This window comes from Strigops habroptila, chromosome 4 (assembly GCF_004027225.2).
Source record: "Strigops habroptila isolate Jane chromosome 4, bStrHab1.2.pri, whole genome shotgun sequence".
In the NCBI taxonomy this organism is placed as follows: Eukaryota; Metazoa; Chordata; class Aves; order Psittaciformes; family Psittacidae; genus Strigops; species Strigops habroptila.
Genome location: NC_046358.1, coordinates 80,200,431 through 80,220,152, shown reverse-complemented (window position 1 = coordinate 80,220,152; position 19,722 = coordinate 80,200,431). Strand labels below are relative to the sequence as shown.

At 44.5% G+C, this 19,722-nt stretch overlaps 1 protein-coding gene across 2 annotated transcripts in view; it reads left to right on the top strand.

The window, feature by feature from the left end:
- ADAP1 (ArfGAP with dual PH domains 1) overlaps positions 1–19,722 on the top strand; it is a 58,884-nt gene that overhangs the window by 8,515 nt on the left and 30,647 nt on the right. Inside the window, exons 2-4 of one of the 2 annotated variants that reach the window (XM_030482566.1) lie at positions 2,315–2,445; positions 3,996–4,087; positions 14,847–14,929. In XM_030482566.1, the coding sequence (XP_030338426.1) occupies positions 2,315–2,445; positions 3,996–4,087; positions 14,847–14,929 (306 nt within the window). The remainder of the gene's footprint in view (positions 1–2,314; positions 2,446–3,995; positions 4,088–14,846; positions 14,930–19,722) is intronic. The other variant, XM_030482567.1, reaches the window with a different exon arrangement.

Here is a 19,722-nt window from a genome sequence, read left to right as displayed (position 1 = left end):
TTCAAGTCTAGGAAGTTGCAGACAACATGAAGAAATCCACCTGTGTGCCTAAGATAAATTTGTCAACACAAAACAAGTGTTGGGCCTCCTAATAAAACCTGTGGAGGCAAATGCATACTTTGATACCCATTTTCCTGAGTCAGGCACTGCTTTGATCAGAACTCATTGCACTGGGAAGGCTTGACGCAGTTATTGTGGAGTGGCTGTGCTGAGCACAGGGAGTTGATGGCCACATTAGCTCCTAGCTCTAAACTCCACTGCTGCTGCTTCCTCTTCCTCACCACTATTGCTGCTCTGTGGCTGCCCTGTCCTCCAGACCCTCTTGCCCTTTCTCATGCCTGATCCTCTGCATGGAAGTCAGAGATGGGCTTTTCAACAAGAGTCCCAGATGCTTTCATCTTGCATGACTCTCAGCGTTTGGTCCCATGGTCTTGGGCTACCATGGAACAGCAGTGCTGCACCTTGGATTGGTTTTGTAATAGGAAGTTTGCCAGGTCCCAGACTTTGATTACAGCCAGGTGTCTGGAGACGGGGCAGGACAACATGAGGAGTTAAAGCACAGAAACATGCGTGAGTGTGTAAAACTCTTGATTCTTGTGGCCAGTATAGTTCAGTAACTGGCAGCAGTCTCTGCAATTGAAATAAGTGGGGTGCCTGACCTCAGGTGTTCTGTGAAGCCAAGTGATCTGGTCCTTGTGGGAGGAGCAGGATGACGGGGTCAGTGCTAGTGGGGCACAGCACCCCATGTCCTCACTGGCGTGGCTGGATGTGAGCAGCACTTGGTTGCTGCTGCAATGCACTTAGATTGACTCTATTGGTTCTATATTTGCCAGGCCTGAGCTATAGTCATCAGAGTCCTGCATGAGGATGGGAGACCATGTGAAGCAGGAAACAAACACCTTTATTTGTGGCTGCTGGTCTCAGCCCTGTGCCAGTTGAGCTGCAGTGGATGGGACGTGTAACAGCTTGGGAATTTACTCCCGCTCCTGGGTGGGCACCCAACTGCATCCAACGAGGCTTCTCATTTATATCTGAACATAGTCACCTCTGGGGAACCAAATTTGTCTTCCCTAATGTGTGCAGAGGGAGGTTGGTGGCCATCCGCATGGGCAGGGGCTGGTAGCAGACCTCAATATCCCGTGCAAAGGAGCTGCATTGCCCCACACCAGCCTGCTCCTGCTGCACTGACATAGCCAGACCATTAAATATGTAGAAGGAGGAGAAAGCACGTTCCCTTGCTTTTATAAATAATAGCTGTACGGTGAGGAGTGTTTAGTGTAGTTACTACAGCGGAATAAACAAATGACGAGGGTTTGTGAGAAGGGAGGACCTGCCCTTACCCCTTGACAGCCCCATGCGATGGAGTGGGTTTGGGGGAGGATGGAGCGAGGGGAAGGATTTAGGGGCTGACTTTGTGACTTGCAAGGAAGCTCTTTCTGCTGGGGCGCAGCTGGAATAGCAGGCGCTGACATTTGCTAGTCAGAGTTCAAACAAAGATCCTTGTATTGGCTTTATTAGCAAGGCAGCGCTGGGGACACTGGTGGATGTGTCCTGCCCTGGCCCCTGCCCTCCTCCAGTTCCTCTCCATTGCCCTGCGCTTCAGGCAGTGCCTCTCCCGAGGAGGAATTTGGAGGCGAGGGACTTGTGTTTAAAGTGCTTTGTGTGAGACGTCAGCTCAGGGCTGTAAACAGCGCGTGGTTCTGCTCAGAGAAAGTACAGAGCTGCCACTGGCGGCATTTTTCCATTAAGGCAAGGGCTGGAAACCTCCTGGCATGGAGAGCTGTGCTGCTGGGCAGCTGTAGCTATGGGAGGCAAGTCTCTCTGTGGAGCACTCCCACTGTCAAAATAAAGAAAATGAAAAAGAAATGAAAATAAAACAAAATAAAACAAAAAATAGCAAGGCAAGAGAGCAGCATAGCTGCATCCCTGACCTGTTTGTTTTAATTGTGCAGTTTCTGTTCCATGCAGCACTTGGGTGGGATTTGCTGATGAAAGATGGACAACATGCAGTTGTCTGTGTATTGGATTTTTGTGAATAACAGCTGCACTTGAGATTGCACATCTGTGGTTAGTTTAACTTCTATTACTATCAATATAATTGGCACATATATCTATTTTGCTTGTTTATTTATTTGATGCCTTTATAATCAAGGAACTTGGACCTGGTGACTCCTGAATTCCCCTGCCATGACCTGTCGACCTGGTGACTCCTGAATTCTCCTGCCATGACCTATCCTGCCCCATCTCTCCTTCTTCCAGCACTGAATTGCATAGACCAGTCAAGCGCAATTCTCTCTTTCCTTCTTGCTTTCAGACCCGGACTGGGCATCCCACAGCCTAGGGATCTTCATCTGCTTGAATTGTTCAGGAATCCATCGCAATATTCCCCAAGTCAGCAAAGTGAAGTCAGTCCGCCTGGATGACTGGGATGATGCTCAAGTGGAGGTACGTGCATCTGAGGTGTGAAGTACCAGTGAGCTTGGGTTGCTGCATTTTACCAGCAGAGCTGTAAAACAGAATCCTTTCTGAAGATGCCACAACAAAAGTGATTTTAGAAAACATGTTTAGATAATTCCTGAATGTGGGAATGAGATCCATGGTGCTGATTGAAAAATGGAACAGCCATTTCATGAAGAAGTTGTGAGGGTTTCTCCCACCCCTATAAAAATGTCAATGAAATAGGGTGTGTAGAAGTTGCTAATTTTAAATGAATTGTCTTCTGTTTCTTACATTACCTGTAGCTTAGACCAGGCAGTAGACTAGACCTTGAGTCTACCACCCCTGCCCAGCTCACCAGTTTCTGGCTTTGTTCTATATAGTGTTAAAGACACCTAAACTCACATCTTGAAGAACTGAACACTCACAGTATAAATTCTCCTTATGCCACACACGTGCCTAGATTTGGATGATGTTGCTAAAGACAAGCCTACCCAGAAAACCCATCTACTTTGGCTATTGGTGTCTTTAAAGGCATGAAGAACACTACCAGTCCTTGATCTTTATCTTGTTCTTGTATGTTGTAGATTTGAGGTTTTTCTGAAAGCCACAGCTCATGGAGTCATGTGTTTTATGAGAAAAATAGGCCTTTGTGTTGCATGGGTTTTCCCTTCCCTGATTTTCTTTTTAGAATAGATTGAATATGTAAACTTGAGAAGCTTAAAACCATGAAAATAATGGGGAAAAAATGCTTAGGAGAGGGGGAAAAAAATTGCTTAGCTGTTTCTTATGCTTGTATGCTTGGCATTTGATACAAGACAAGACGTATTTAGCATGGCTGCCTGGAAAAGAATGGGGTTTTTTTTACACTTACAAAGTGACTTTCATTAAATAAAATTTATGAATAGGGGAATATGTGGGTTTGTTTGCAGAGTTCTCAACTAGACTTTCATATACGAGATCAGAAGGAAAGACGGGCTGTCAGGGCAGATAGAATCTTCATTTATTTATTTATTAAATGCTTCAGACTCCTTTCTGAGCTTGCTGGCATGGCTTTGCAAAAATAAAACTATCCTTTTGGAACAAGTGATGTGATCCACAACAAAGGGTGTATTGTCAGAGACTGTTACCTCTCTAGAACCGTAACACACGGGGACTTGAAGTTAGTGTCAGGTTTTGTGCTCTGATAACATCATTTCTGTGCTGGATTCCCTGGGAGTAATCTCATTCCCATGCCTGTGAGTGGGAAATGCCACCGTGTGCTGCCTTCTGCTCCTGTGGGGACCAGTGGGGATCGTGCATGTGTGACTGGGACATGGACCTGTCCTCAGCATCATATTAAGCTGGGGGAGCCCTGGCAATAATAACATTAATTTCTGAGCCCTGATTTGCAGGCACAGTCCTTACAGCATCTCTTCTGTGTACAGTCCTGGGGAAACCTCCCAGTAAGAGAACAGAGGCCCCATCCCAACAATTTTATTACTGCGTAGAAGCAAAAGAAGACAAAAGAAAATACTGTTAACGTTTTTTAATTCTTTATGCTTTTTCTCTTTTTACAGTTTATGGCCGCGAATGGGAACAATGTAGCAAAAGCAAAATATGAATCTAAAATGCCACCGTTTTATTATAAACCAACATTTCTTGACTGTCAGTAAGTAAATACTCTGCTGGTAAACAACATTTATTTGTTTGTGCAGCTGCAGCCTCTGTAATATTTTAGTTTTAGCGTGATATGTTTTTTTAAGCCACAGAGGAGGTTTCATTTATAACAGGCCCTGAAAATCATTTTTTCTTGTGCACGCATATGGTAGAGTTTATACTACATGTGGGATCTTATTTAATAAGTACAGTTGAGATGATGCAGGGAAGTCAATAGTTTGTCTGTTCCCCAGACTCTTCCAAGTTTCTAAGGCTACAAAAATGCCAGTTTCTACCCATTGATTTCCTCTGCCTTTTCAAGTAGCCCTTCTGCATCAAAACAGAACTTGTTTATCAGCTATATGAGATGCTGGGTTACTTGTAGTGCAAAAATGCTGGGGTTTAGTGACAAGGTGGTGGTTTTTCTTTTTTTGCCTAAATGTCAAATAATGTCCTCCATGAAAGCAAGTGAAAAGGTATTGTCTGCCATACAGCATAGAGTAAACCTTTAATAAGCTGGGGTAGATTTTGTAGACTGAGAGGGTTGGGTGGCCAGAACGTGCTATACCAGCCAGGGAGCAAGAAGATGAACTGAAATTGGTTTTTAAGGTCCAAACCTGAGGAGTACCAAAGGGGTTTTCTATCTTTGTAGAACCATTCTTTACAGAGGGTCTAGAGGGTATAATTTCAGTATTAGCAAACTGGTGAGTGCTGGTCGCTCAGATCCCTCCCAGTATTGATGCTTTAACTGGGTGTCACTTGTTGAAGAGGGGGTGAGATTTGGTGGCACAGTGGTGGTGTGAAAATGGTGTGAGGTTCTGAGCAGCCAGATGATGTATTCAAGTATCGTAAGAGGTGCCCAGATCAGAAGTATGGGGAAGGTTCATAGGGCTCCCTCTGTGAGATGTCAGCGTTTGGGTAGGAAGGCTCTGTGGTGTTCCCCAAACCTGAAATCGTACCAAAGGTGGGACAAAGTGTTCATGAATACCTATGCTCATACTCAAAGTGACTTTATATTTTTAATCTTCTTGTAATAGCTATTAAGAAGGGTTATTGTCTTCCTACGTCAGACAAAAAGCCTTTTATAGTAAAGGCAAAAGAGGACACCTCTTGTGCCTGTGAAGTATGTTGGTGGTGCATCTATTACCCCCTGTTTGATAATGCTCGAATGCTAAATCTGGGAAGGCCCAGGAGTGAGTGCCACTGCCTCGCTGACAATAAAAAAGCACATCCATTTATGCAATGCTCCCAAATCTTGGTTTTGATCTAAAATGGCTTCTGGCAGCGGCTTCCACAGTTCCTACAAGTACAGAAATGATTTGGGGATTGGCAAAGCCACTGTCTGTTGTGGAGGAGCACACTCTTGAGCATGTTCTGATTATCTTGCTAGGATTATTTTTCTCCAGGATAAAATCCCCAGCCTCTTACCTTTCCTATTGCTGGAACACCTCTGCTGTTGTGGGAGAGATCCCAAGGAGAAGCCACCAGGAAGGTGCTCCAGACAGAGTGATCCTGCAGGTCTAGGGGAGGAGATGGTGCAAATGCAGCTGAACGTGGTAGAGCCATTGATTTGGGTTGTTGTTTTTTTTTTTTAATTTCAGAAAGACAGCTTCAGCAAAGACTTTTTCATTTGTTTTTAACCCTGTCTCTCCCAAGGTAGGGAAAGGGAAAAGCTTGCATATGTTTGACCATCTTGGGTGTTTGGGACCTTTCAGGTTCTACTGCCACCTTGAACTGGTCTTCAGGCATCACCCCGGTCTTGGTTTAGGGAAGGTGGGGAAGATGTTCTGTGATTCTATGTGGGGTTTTCTGGGGACTCAGAAGTGCTTGTGTGGATGAGAATCTAAAAGGTCAGGGCTGTGATTTAGTAAGGAGTTAATATGGAACAGTAATGCCTCAAATGCTGGAGGAGTTGGAGGGGACTTCCTTTGTGACAGTCAAGAACAAAACTTGCCTGCTCTTGTCTGTCCACACTCAAACAGGATTGCTGTTCTTCCACCTAACACAGGCCAGGCTTCCTACTTCACACTCTGGGCACAACGTTGACCAATCCATCTCCATGCACAAAATCCTGTCTCTTTCTCCTCTGACCAGCAGAGCTGGCAGCCGAAGGACAGATGTATCCTGTTAATACAGGATTTGGTGGCCTGAGTTTTATGATGCGTGTCTCAACATCCCCATGGGGTCTGTGGTGCCCCTTGCAGATGGCTCTAGCATCCTTATCTGTGTGCATCAACTGCTTCTTGCATCTCACTGTGGAAGTAGATTACACTTCCTAAGATGGATTAACAAAAGGAAAATCGCTGATGATTTCTCTCTTGCTTCTCCACAGATTTAGGCTGAAACAAAAAGTCTTTTGCTAGAACATTTGTCATGCTTAACTTCCTTTGCCTTCTCCTTAGTGTCTCTTTGATACCAGGAAGATGGGCAGCCCAAGCTCTCCATGCTACCCAGACGGGAGGAGAAGTTGTGGCTCTGCCAGCAGCTGGGAGGCGGATGCCATCTGTGTTGAACAGGCAGCTCTGGTGAACTGTCGTCCTGAGAGGATCCAACACCACGTTTATATCTCTGAACTCCAAAATCCCAACAGTTGGCTGTGCTGTTTTGAGACTTGCATGTAGTTGTGATGTTAAGGATGGAGAAGCAGGATTGTTCACCTAGTTGTCCTTGATAGGAGAAACACAATTCTAGGAGATCTAAATTTTGTTTGCTCTGAAGTCTCAGTTATATTCAGTTCTTTTCTGTGGCCCATACCTTGTGCTGGTGGAGTCCAGCTGGAAGTGGGGCAGGTTGCTCTGCAGCTTGGGGCATCCTGAGATCTGAGTGCAAATCACACCCAATTCTTCTTGCATTGGTCAGGCTGAAAGGCACTGAAAGCTCGCCCTACGGCTCAGGCAGCTTAGAGACCACAAGCGTTTCATTCCTTCTGTTCTCAGGCTGGCAGAAATGTCTGTGGCTGGTTCTGTGCTTGGTTGGTTTGGCTTCCTTTGATACTGCAGCTCAGGCTTTGCTGCTAGGATATTTTCTCCCTCTATCCTGTGGTGCAGTTGCACTCTGGGGAGCTTTGCCAAGTGGTGGCTGGGCTCCAGCCACAGCCCTGTCAGAGCTGTCTGTGAGCACAGAGGGACTGTGCTGGGGCAGCCGCTCTGTCCACAGCTTTTCCTGATGCCCAAAGGAGAGGCACGTTGCTTGGCTTGTAACTTGTGAGAAACAGGAGCAGGAGGGTTAAGGGTTTTTGTTGTTGTTGCTTCTTTTTTGTAATTTATTGAGTGGTTGATTGAATGATTGATTGGGAGGATGAGGCAAGGCTAGTCTTCCTCCAAGTGGCTGGAAGACCAGTTTCTGGACCTTTTGTGCTCCCAACTTGTGCCTATGGTCTCGTGGGAGGTGTCCCTGCCCATGGCAGGGGGGGTTGGAACTAAATGATCTTAACGTTCTTTCCAACCCAAACCATTCTATGATTCTATTATTCTAGGATTCTACTTTGCACAGGGCAAATTTACAACCCAGATGCCCTGATTTCTGAACTGAGCCTGGAGCTCTGCTCATGTAGGTGTTCTCCAGCCCACACTGCTGGGTCTCTGCTATAGCAGCAGGGATAGATGTGACCTCTTGCAGTAACAGATCTCCTCCTGACACTGCTGCAGTATAAGCAGCTGTGGGTATTTGCATGTTGGAAATGTTTCAAGGATGGTGTGCTAGGTTGTATTTTTCTTTCTGTAGTTAGAGCCTCTCTGTGCCTTTCAACAGATGCATGCTAAACAAGAGCAGGGGAGTGCTGCTTTTTAAAGTGGTATATATTTAGCTTTCTCCGTGCCTCGCTGTAGTCCAGTCACTGCAATAGCATGAGATGTTCCAAGCTTGCAACCCTGGGTAGCATCGCGATGGATGACACCTCCATCCCGTGCTGGCACCATGCCGTTGTGTGCCGACCCGCATTCTGCAGCATCAAGAGGTTTTGATGCTTCTAATTACAAAACCCATGCTGGCTGTCTGCAGTGGCTGGGCAGGCTTTGTGGCAGCTGCCCTCAGACTTGGTGTGGCAGGATGCTAACATACGAGCTGGAATAAGGACAGTCTGTTTGTTCATTTAAAGCTTCTTAATTTTATAATGCTACTTCTGGAATCCCTCTACTGTGGTTGCTTGAAGAATTCCAAAGTTCACAGCAAAAGAGAAGTGCTGCGGTGCCAGCTTGTCCTTTTTTCTTCTTGCCTATGATGTTGTGTTTGACTCCTTGGGGAGTACATGGTGGTTGCCTGCTGCATCTGGCTTCTGCATCCTCCAGAAACCCCATTGTGGCTTCCTGGCTCTGTCAGGCGCTTGGCGAAGGTTAAAGTTGGAGGGGTGCTCAGAAATTGCTCAGGGAAAATTTACCAGCTGTGCACAATCAAATAAACCACCCAACCAAAAAGAAAAATCCCCTTCTGTCCTCTCATCTTCTGCCTGCCAGCAACTTGGCCAATGCATCAGTAGCAGTGAGCAGAGCAGCCAACTTCTGTACCACTGGGGAGTCCCTGAAGCTGAAATGAATCCCAGAATCTGGGATGTTCCTACAGTACCACAGGCTTGACCCAAAGAGCCTTGGGTGAGGAACTTAAACCACAAAAACTCTCTTTGGATGGTCACGAGTGGTCACAGCCCAGCTTTGTACACTACAGCAGCAGGCTGAGAGCTGTGAAACAGCCTTTTCTGAGATAGGTACACGGCAGGCACATGGTTGAGTTTTGAGTCACCAGTGAGCAACAGGGGCAGCATTGCCTTTGAGTAAAAGCAAAGGAAAAAGACTGTTCAGCTGTATGCTTGGCTGAAAGCTGACAGAAGAAGATGGAAACAAGCTCTTACTGAGCTTTTGCAGTATTAGAAGTACATCCATATCCCTGCCCAGTACTTAACATCATTTTCTGTTGCCTTTTTGCTTGATTTGGGAGCACAGAGCATCATCCTGCAGAGCTGCCTGAGAGCTACAGTGCATTGCTCAGCTCCTCTCTCTGTGCTTGGATAAGTGGGAGCTACATCTGCTCCTTATGCAGAACACTTACATATACTGACTGCCAGTACATCTGAGTACCTTAGTAGGAAAAATGGGGCAGAATGAAATGGTATGAGTTGTACTGGGTGGATGTCTTATTTGGAATGAGATATCAGTCAGAGAGATGATGTATCCCAGTGTGGCTCACTACTTGAGGAGTCATCTATATAGTCATCTGAAGAACAGTTATTATCAGAAGTGGCTCTTTGTATTAAGGTATGGTTAAAATGTGTGGAGAGAAAATTGCTTGGTAAATTACTGGCTTTTTTTTTTTTCCTTACTTTCTCATTTAAAATTTGGCTCATTTGGTAGATGAGCTACCAAGCCCACCATCTCAGTCTGGTGCCTGAAGGTCAGTTTGGCTCCCACCCCTCCCATGCGCGGGGCATAATATGGTCAAGAATACAAACTTCTTACCTGGTCTCTTCTTCCTCCATCATCTCCTTTTACTGGTACATTATAGATAAACTTCATTAATGCTTAATGTCCGGGGGGGTAAACATGAATGTTTTGCTCAGGCTCCTACTTATTAATAAGGGTCTTCAAGATTTTACATCCATGGCTTTCAGAAGTGCCTGATGTTTTGAGTGTGAAGCTCGAGGTGCTGCAGGGCGGCCTCTCGGAGTGGCTGCTCATCAGTTCCCAAGTGGTGGAGCCTCCTGTGGTGGCTCAAACTGGGCACTCAGCCTTGGGAGGTCTCTGCCTGAGCATCACCCTGCAGTTAGCAGAGTGCCTGAGATCTGCTCGCTGCTGCAGTCCCAACCACTGTGGGGTCTTCTCTGCTTGTTGTTCATTTTCTCTTAGTTGTTAGCTCATAAGCCTGTTAACTCATATTGATTCCTTTAATTTCCAAAGAAAATTGTTACAAGGTTAAATAGTACCAACACAGGATGTTTCCTACATATTTTTAATCTGTGTTTAACCATTCTGAAGAACAGCATTGTGGTGAACTGGACCGTGCATGTAAAACAACCAAACAGAAAAGGAACTGGTTAGCATTTTAATTGAGCGTGTTGTGATTTTGCATACTCAAATTCAGCTCCAACTTCTTCAAATCCATAATGCAAGATTTTTATGCCATGATAGCCAAACCCCCCTGTCTTTTGCTCTCCTCCAGAAGCTTGCTGTTGGCCACTGGTCTTGGGGGGTGGATGGCACATCAGTGCCGGGGCTCTGCAAGCTGAGGTGATGCACAGAGCGCCTGGAGGAAGCCTCCCAGCTGCCTCATGCCTCCACGAAGCCATTTAAAAGCAAGTCCTCACAGTGAGGACTTGCCAAATAGGAAAAGATGCAGAGGCAGAGTGTGAAGCTAGACAGGCTTTTAGTTGACTCTGCAGTGGCTCTCCTTGCAGGCTGAGCAAAAATTTGGACTCGGACTTAAAATTTCATTAAAACAGTTATTTGACAGAAACTTGGCATAGCTGTGTCCACAGAGCTGCCTGCGGAAAGCAGATTGGTTTTTTGCTGGAAAAACCTCTGACAAATTCCAGAAGCTATAAATTTGTATTTTGGAAATGGCGTTCCTGGATGGCATTCATTTCTTTTGTCTTTGTTGGACTTGAGGGTGGCTCACAAAGATGCAGTCAGAGGGTGTAGCAGATGGTGTTTGATGTCTTTTGAGCCACTTTCATCTCTGGCTGGGGCTTCTTGTCTGTCGTACGTCTCCAAAAAGCCATAGCAGCCATGCAACGTATGTGGTGTGTGCACCGTAGTGTGTCCTAGGAAAACCAGCCCAGCTGAGGGTCTTTCTAACAATAAATTGGAGACTATAAATTTGGCTGGTCAGGACTCCTCTGTTTCACAATGAAACCATGCAGCCACAGTTTGATATTACACTGCTTCAACAGCTTTTCCCATGGTGCTGTTTGCTGTAAGTGAAAGGCTTTGAGTATGTGGGACCGAGATAAAACCACTCCTCTGGCTTCTTGTGAAACCTTCCTTGCCGGCCCTTTGACAAAGAGTACTTGTTTTCATGCGGGTGGCCAGGCAAGCAAACAAGTACCTAAAATAAGATTTGGAGCTATTAGTGTTGGAGGTGCTTTGTCAGCCTCTGGACCTGCTGCCTCCCCAGTGCAGCCCAGTCCTATTCTATTCAGGGGACATATTTTCCCATATTCTTTTAGAAATGTGTTTTTTCTTTAGGGTTTTGTGTTTTGGTGGTGTTTGTGCTTTGGTTTTGGTTTTTTGTTAGGGGTTGGATTTTTTTTCTTTATTTTTTTTCTTTTGCTCCCAGGTTTTTATCTTGATAATTCCAAAGACCTTTCCTTTCTAATTGCCAAAAAATGACACATTCCCTGTAACCAGCAGCCTGCCAGACTTTAGGTGGGCTGTTAAAGCTTTTGGAGTTGATCCCAAAAGCTGTGTATCTCTGCAGTTTAGGAATGATGCACTTAGATTTTTCTAACAAAAAGGAATGGTGGTCTGTTTGCTATATTATCCCACCACCAGAAATGCAATGAAATACCATGAGGCTGTTGCTACAGTCCTTTTTGTTCACAGAAGTTCCGTTGAAATCAAAGGGGGAAATTGGATAGAGGGTGCTGTATTAGGCATGTGATGCCCACTTGAGATTATTTACATATATATTCACCTCAGTAAAAATACATTTCAACTAAAACACAGCAACCAATGTTTAAAAGGCCCCTGAAGGCAGACTTAAAATGAAATGGAGATCAGGTCTGAAGTCCACTGAAAACAGTGGAGAGGCCTGTATGGCTTGAGGGACCTCTGGATGGTCCCTGTCCTCCAGTTGCTCTCAGATCCCATGAATACCAGGATGAATTCCTGCTCCTGTTTATAATTCATCCAAGCTGTGCCAGTGAAACTAAGGTTTAGTGCCAGACTCAAAAGCAGCTTTTTATGGCAGGATTGCCTCCGGTCTGTGAGAGTGAGCGTAGTCAAGTCCCTGTTCAACTTCTCCGTTGCATTGAAGGGAGATGTTGGACTTCTCACCATCCTCATTGGGTTTTTGTTTCAGTTTCTTTTGCTGGAGTTGTTCTGCTTTCTATAAATAAGCACTGGAGCCGAAGCTGCAGCTACTAGCCCTGCAACCAAGTTGTCCTAACTGTGGACTGCTTGGTCTACATTGGTTTTGGGGAAATTACTGCTCAAAGAACTTTGGTCTGTGGTGATAAGGAAAGGGGAAGAACATATGAGCTGGGAAAGTGGCATGGCTGGACTCCTGTCTGCTGTGGGAGTTGCCATCAGAGCCACTTGTTGCTGAGAGAGGTTATCAAGAGCATTTTGCAGCTTCCCATGATACCCCTTTGGGCAAGGTGCCTTAGGGCTGCCCAATTTGCCCTCTCTTGCACAAAAGCTGTGGAGCTGCCAAACCATCACTGTTGACAGTGTCACAGGAAATAAGTCACTGCAGAGCAGTGTTCCCTATGGTGTGAGACCAGCAGAGTGTGTCTGTTGTACTATCTGTGTTATACAGCAAGAGTGTTTTCCCACTGCTGCACATGAACCTTAATTTATGCTGTATTTAAACATTCGTACTGGAAGGCTGGCTCTCAGAGGCTCAGAACAGCTGCAGCTCCGGCTGAATCCACTGAAGTCAGCTGGAGTTGAGGGTGGTGTGAATTTTCTGCCTTCTAGTTAAATCCCTAATCATCTTGTTGAAGTCCAAGTTTGGCTGCAGTGATAACAAGCTGTCTCCAGCAGCCAGGCTGGAAAACTTGCAAGCAGGGCAACAAATCTAAGTATTTGTGCTCATTTTATGATTAAATTTTGGTAGCTTTGTTGATGAGCTGCAGAAGTATAGAAACAGGCAATTACATGCTACCTTTTGGGTCATCAGTCTTCAGTATTTGCAGGCTACTGTGTTGTGGATATCGGATCCAGAAGGAGCATCTTACTGGATGCTGGACACTTCTACAAAACACATCTGAACCTCCTACAATGAACTGAAGATTGGTGGTACCCAAACCAGAGCATAGCACAGGGTGACAGCAGAAGGGAGATGGGTGTTCGTCTTCAGAGTTCACAGTCAAACTTGCAGATGTGTGTGTGACAACTAAAGATCAGTCGTGAAAACAGGAACAGAAGGGAGAAAGGCAGAGTTGGTGTATTATTTCTGTAACAGCAGAAGCTCACAGTTGAGTTTTGGGTGCAGGGAAGCTATGGTACACCCTGAGCCTTGTGGGAGAAGGCTGATGCCCCAACCAAGGAGATGAAATCATGGGTAGGACAAAATATATGTAATTATTTCCTTCTTTACTGCCAGGAAACTGATTACAGCCACAGTTCTTGTTGAATAATGTCTTGCAGATTTAATGAATGTTTGCTGTACCTGTAGATGAATTTTCATAAGCAATGTTGGTATGGATATCTTCTTTGAGCATTTTTGGAATGCATCTGCTGAAAAGATAGCATTAAATTAGCATATTCAGAAAAAAAATGTAATTAGGCATATCAACAGTTTTCATAGTCAGAGAAGTAGATGTGTTGAAGTGTGATGGGTTTTACAGAATACGCCCAATGCTTGGGGGATCTTTTACTGTCATCAGTGTAGGCCACTTCAAAACGTTGGCTGTGAAGCTGGGATGACACATGCCTTTATTTCTGCATGTGATTTCTGCCTGCTTGGGCTATTTAAGGTTCTAGGCCAATTAAGAACTAAGTGCAGTTAAAAATTATTCAAAGCAATTTCTCTTATTTTCTAGATCTAAACCTCTTTATTAGTTCCAGCACTAAAAGTATTAGTTCCATGCTAAAATAAAATAGCAAAAAAGTATTTAGCATCTTGGGGGTATTTTTAGCTTTTTGGAAGTTAAGGTCTTGGTGTATCAATCATTGATATAATTTTTGACATGAAAAGTAAAGGACTTTGTAATAGGCATGTTTCATGGATTTCTTTCTTAGACTTAGCAGTGCAGGCTATGAGTTTGGAAGAGCTCTGCCATGGGGGTTCTTACCACCCTCTGGTGTTTGGGTCCTGTGCTCCGTGGGGCTCAGCCTTCACATCCTTAGCCATGTTCTCCTGGTCTTTTTGAGGCTTTTTCACTTTTCACACCCCAGTTCCTTCCGAGAGGTTGAATAGAGCCTGGAATATGACTGTTCTATGTCCATTTCATTTTGAAGAGGTCACCTCTCGCTTGAATTCCTGTTGTTCCTATCTTGCAGTGAGCTTTCATGTTAACTGTGTCACAAGTGTCACCCATCCTTGGGATGGGCTTCCCCTCATCATTATACAAGTATAATTTTAACCTGACACATCACAATACTTTTTAATAGCTGTCCATGCATGACAAGGAGGCAATATCTCTGCAGCTTTGACTGCCAAAAGGCCATCATGTACATGCAGTGCACAAGGCATAACCAAGTTCTGCTTCCATATTGATAGCTTCAGGACAAAGGTTTTAATGTTGTATGCAGTTTGTTGTTTTTTTCATTAACTGATCTCATTTACTGAAGAACGTAGTCTGAGGAAAGTAGGTTTAAAACAGTTCGTATGCTGGGGGAATGTTGTACAGAGACTGGTTGGATGGGTGGAAACAGGCTATTCTGCTAAATCTGTAAATTTTGTTAAATAAGTTTCCAATTAAATCGGATGTACAAGGAAACGATTTATTGTTGTCTAACTGGAAACAAAAGAAACCCGTGACAGTCTGTATGGTGCAATGTTTTGAAGACTTTTAAATCACACTATTTTGTATTTGAATTGAAGGATTAATGATTCTGGTTTCTTTCTTGATATATTTTGGATCATGTTTCCTTTTCTCTGTATTTTTTTCTTTGCAGACTGCTGCGGGAACAATGGATCAGAGCCAAATACGAACGGAAAGAGTTCATTCACAGTGAGAAGCAGGAGCCTTATTCTGCAGGTAGTGAAAGACACTTTTGGCAAATAAGTTTTTTGCTGTCCAGCACCTTCCATTTTTTGGTTTTTGTTTATATGTTCTTTATATTGATTATTGCTTGTATGTCACTAAGTAGGAGGAGAAAGTGTGTTCTTTTGGGAAAAATCTGTCCTGACATTCCCTGCTTGATTGGGAACATTGAGAATTTTAATTCCCGATGGAAATAAATCAGTCTTTCTGTTGACTTCCATGGGCTGTTAACCAACAGCAAGTCAGATAAACTATCAGTGAGTTCAGTTCTGGTAGCGGGAGGCATGCAGCTGGATTGAAATGGAAATAGGGGTGTTTGTCTCATCAAGGTGACTTTTGCTTTGGAAAGATGCAGTAGGGTTATTATCATGGTTTGGTTAATGCTGGAAAAGTGTGCCAGGTCCTCTACAATTCCCAAATCTCTGTTACCATCTTTCCACAATACTTCCAGGTGTTGTCAGTGGGACCTGGTCTCCTTGTGGTACAGCAAATGGTCAGTGTTTTGCAATTGCAAAGATGCAGCATGTGTGACAGAACTTGTTTTAGCACTCCCAGCACAACGGGTAGAATGACAGTGGCCTTGCAAAGGGGTGGTTAGTAGAGCAGTGGATTGGATGATTTTGTTGTAGAAGGGCAGGATTTGAAGAGGAATCATAGGGCTTGACTATGGTCATTGTGTGGCTGCACCAGCATAAGAACTGGCATGAAACTGCATGAAATTAACTGGGTATTTCTTTACTATATGTAAGTGGCATTTAATTTATTCTGCATACTAAGTAGTTGACACCAGCTGTATGCTTGAATGACTCTGGGATAATTTCATTAGCAAAGACCATGTAACAGATTAAAGGTTAATATTATTTTCATGCTCCTTTTCAAGACTAATAATCATGGAATCATATAGGTTGGAAAAGACCTTTAAGATTATCAAGTCCGACTGTAAACTTAGCACTGCCAAGTCCAGCACTAAACCATGTTCCTAAGCACCACGTCTTTTAAATCCCTCCAGGGTTGGTGACTCCACCACTTCCCTGGGCAGCCCAGTGCCTGCTAATAAGCAGATAGCTCCAGCAGTTTGCTGTTTATTAAAAACACAATTAAAATCTTACCTCTTATATTCCTCATTTATGTTTAGAGTATTTCTGCTCTGCTATTTTGTATACACAAGGCATGCACACAGTGTGTGTGGGGGTATCCATATTCATACATCGTACATTATGCACATTTTTATTTTAGATTTTCAAAGTGGTCTGCTGGAGTTGGACACGTTCTGTTAACAATAGTTTGATTTCTTAGGTAATTTTGAAATGTATCTGCCAATGTGTGTATAATGCTCACCCAGGAATAATGTTTCTAATTTCTACTGTGCAACTTCTGGATATAGAAGCTTGGAATCAACTAAATACTTCAGGCAAATGCATGATTTTAAGCATGATTAATCCTTTTGACTCCAAGAAGAGTGTGTACCTGGTTAAAGAGAAGTAGGTGCTTCGGTGAGATGTTTCTATGTGCATTGAGGTAGTTCTTGAATTGCTCAGGTGAAATAGGGGGTGTTTCATCATTGTGTCGTACATGTTGCTGGACCACCAGTTTGCCCAGCTGGTGTAAACCAGTGCCACTGAAGCTGGTCTGAACCACGCTGTCCATGAGCCCTCCAAGGCAGGCTGGTGATTGGTGCTTGCTGAAGCTCAGCCACATCGCAAGTCCCAGTTCTGCTCTTCTCACTGCTTGCAGGGGTCAGTGCAGCTTAGTGGCCATACCAGTGGCTTGGAGGATGCACCCTGCATGGGGTGGACCTCCTGTGCCTGATTATACCAGGCTCAGTGTGGTTGGGAACCACAGAGGATCTGGGCCATTGCTTTCCACTAATGACCTCCTAAACTGCCTGTGAACTCTACAAGGTGGGACAGAAACAAGGGCACCCTCCTGCCCGCACCACATCCAGTTTGTGTCTCAATGTGTGTGTATCTCTTTTTTTCTAATGATGTGTTAGACCATTTTTTTCTTGCCATTCTGACTTCCCTGGAGGTGTGTTAGATTACGAGTTTCCAAGCATGAGCCATTTTGTTGCTAATAGAGATGTTGGTATCCGTTTTCTCATGTTTGTTGGAAGATTTAATTCCATTTTCCAATCCCACGGGCAATTTTGCATTTTTATATTTGTTCCATAATTGCGTATAAAAAAATAAAATGCTATCTTTGAGTAGTTTTGAGCAATGCCTTTTCCAGGCAGCCTGACGAAACCCTGGTCAGAAATTCAATGTCTTCAGAAAATCCTTTGGGGAAGGACTGTCTGGAGCCTGTAGATGCCAAGCAGAAGCTTTCATAGCCAAACTGACAGACTTAGGAGAAATGAGTCTCGGGACAGGAGTGTCAGATGTGCAGGTCAGAGCTGAGATAGTCATACAGGGAAGTTTGGTAGGAGGATGCGGCAAACTTCAGCTGCTGGTGAAGAGTATAAATAAGAGGCAGTGTGGGAAGCAAAGGCAACAGCTGTTGCAAAAGGTCTTGCATAGCCCTCAAACTGATGGGAAATGTCTGCCTTGTGAGATACAGAGCAATGCAAGGTAGCAGAACCTGAAGTGGGAAACAAAGACACTTTGCACGTGCAGAAATCCCCGTTGTGGGCAGCGATGAGCATCGAAGCCAGCTCTTGAGCCTCACGCTAGAGAGGAGCCATGGCTGTAAATCCATGGGTCTTGGTTCTGTCCCTGCATCAGATGTTCCCTCTCAGGTATGTGCTGTTATACATCTAGTCACAGCCACTTACCCTCAGTAGGTGGTTGCAGTGGAAATTCATGTAAGGGAATTTTTAGAGTTTCTTGCTCCCCCAGGAAGCCTTGGGGCACAAGCCCATGTTCTATTCACAGCTTTCAGCTCCTCTGCTCCCAGTTAGTTTTTCAGACTCTGATGGTTTCATTCCTCCAAAAGAGGCATTGTTAATGAGTATATTAGAACGATTGATTTTAGTGTGAGGAGTCGGTTTGAGTTCAGATAGTGTAGGGAGATTAGATAAACAGTGATTAAATGTTTCAGTGATCCACTATTGATTCTTGGATACACCCTTTTGTACAGTTGAGCTCTTAATTCAGCTGTAGTACAAGAGCTAAATAATTTGTTTGCCCTAGCCAGACTTTATGAAACATTATTTACATCCCAGCAGTCCCGAATAACACCATGGTCCGTGTCCCTTCCGCTAGCAATACATGTGTTGCACCACAGCACAGAATACCAGTTTTAAGACCCTCACATGAATATATTTCAGGTTGGCTTTGTCCCTTCTGATAAATGAACTGGCTAAATTACATCTTTTAACAGAGTTTAATGGGGCACGGGTGCTGAATTCTAGAAACAGAAGATGGTGGTACTTGCTGTCAAAGTCTGGATCTGGGTCTCAAGGCAATCAAAAGGTTTGATACTATAATACTATAAACTGGTAAAGGTGCAGCTGCTCTAATGCATCTCAGGCATGAGAGAACGGGATGTGCACGTGGCCAGGAGAGAGCAAAAGGGAGTCATTAGCTCCTTAAACTTGGGTTTGGCTTCTGATGGACCCATCCTGTTAACTGCTGGCGTGCCAGGAGGAGTCAGTGCCCTGGGATGAGCTGAAGTCCAGCTTGGAGTGGTTGTGGGCAGGATAGCACACTTCCAGGTTTTTGCTTTAACATTAGCAAATCAGGTGGGAGAGCTTTTACCACTTGGTGTTTGATCTCTTAATGCTTATCAGGAAAAATGTCTTAACTTCACCATTAGGACCTGAAAGCACCTATCCAAAGATGGAGGTGGCTGGTACCATCGAAGAGGCCTCATTGGTATCTCCAGCAGCAGAGATGCTGGGCTGTGCAAAGCAGTTGCCACCCTTTCCTTGGAAGCATTGCTGAAATAGTTCAGCTTTGATTTATATGCTCTTACACCAGGGTGTATGTGCTTTCCAGCACAATGTGCTTTCCAACGAGGCACAGGGTAAGCTGGGTGCAAACAGCATCAGAAAGTGCAGCTTTCTGCAACTTTGCTGCCAACGCTGCCTTGTGTTTCCTATAAATAGGCCAGTAAATCCTATTGCTGTTAAATTTATCAGATGGTGGAAGAGCAGTTAGGAACAGGAGAAGATTCACAGTAGGGTACAGCTGATAAAATAGTCTGCTACCAGCTCTGCAGGCCGGTACGATTCCCTTGCAGTAGGACTGGGGAACAGCAGTTTTCCCTTGCTCACAGCAGATGCTGTTGCATGTCTTTCGTGTTGAGACATTTGGTACCCAAAAGCATTCAGGATGGGAGAAGAATTGTAAGATCATAGAATGGTCTGGGTTGGAAGGGACCTTAAAGCTCATCCAGTTCCAACCCACTCAACACTGCCAGGGATGGGGCAGCCACAGCTTCTCTGGGCAACCTGTGCTAGTGTCTCACCACCCTCACAGTAAAGGATTTCTTCCTTATATCTAATCTAAATCTTACCTCTGTCAGTTTAAGCCATTCCCCCTTGTTCTGTCCCTACCTGCCCTTTCAAAAAGTCCCTCTCCAGATTTCTTGTTGGCCCTTTTAGGTGCTGGAAGCTGCTCTAAGGTCACCCCGGAGCCGCCTTTTCTCCAGGCTGAACAACCCCAGCTCTCTCAGCCTGTCTCCACAGGATAATCAATGCCAACAAGCATCACTGGTTTCATTCTTTAGTCATGGGAGGTTGGAGCTTAAGATTTAAACCCTATCCTTCTGGGTGGAAGTTGGAGTCTTTGATTATCAGATTGGTATTTCTATAACTGTTGGGCTGCAGAGTAAGATAATACAGTGTT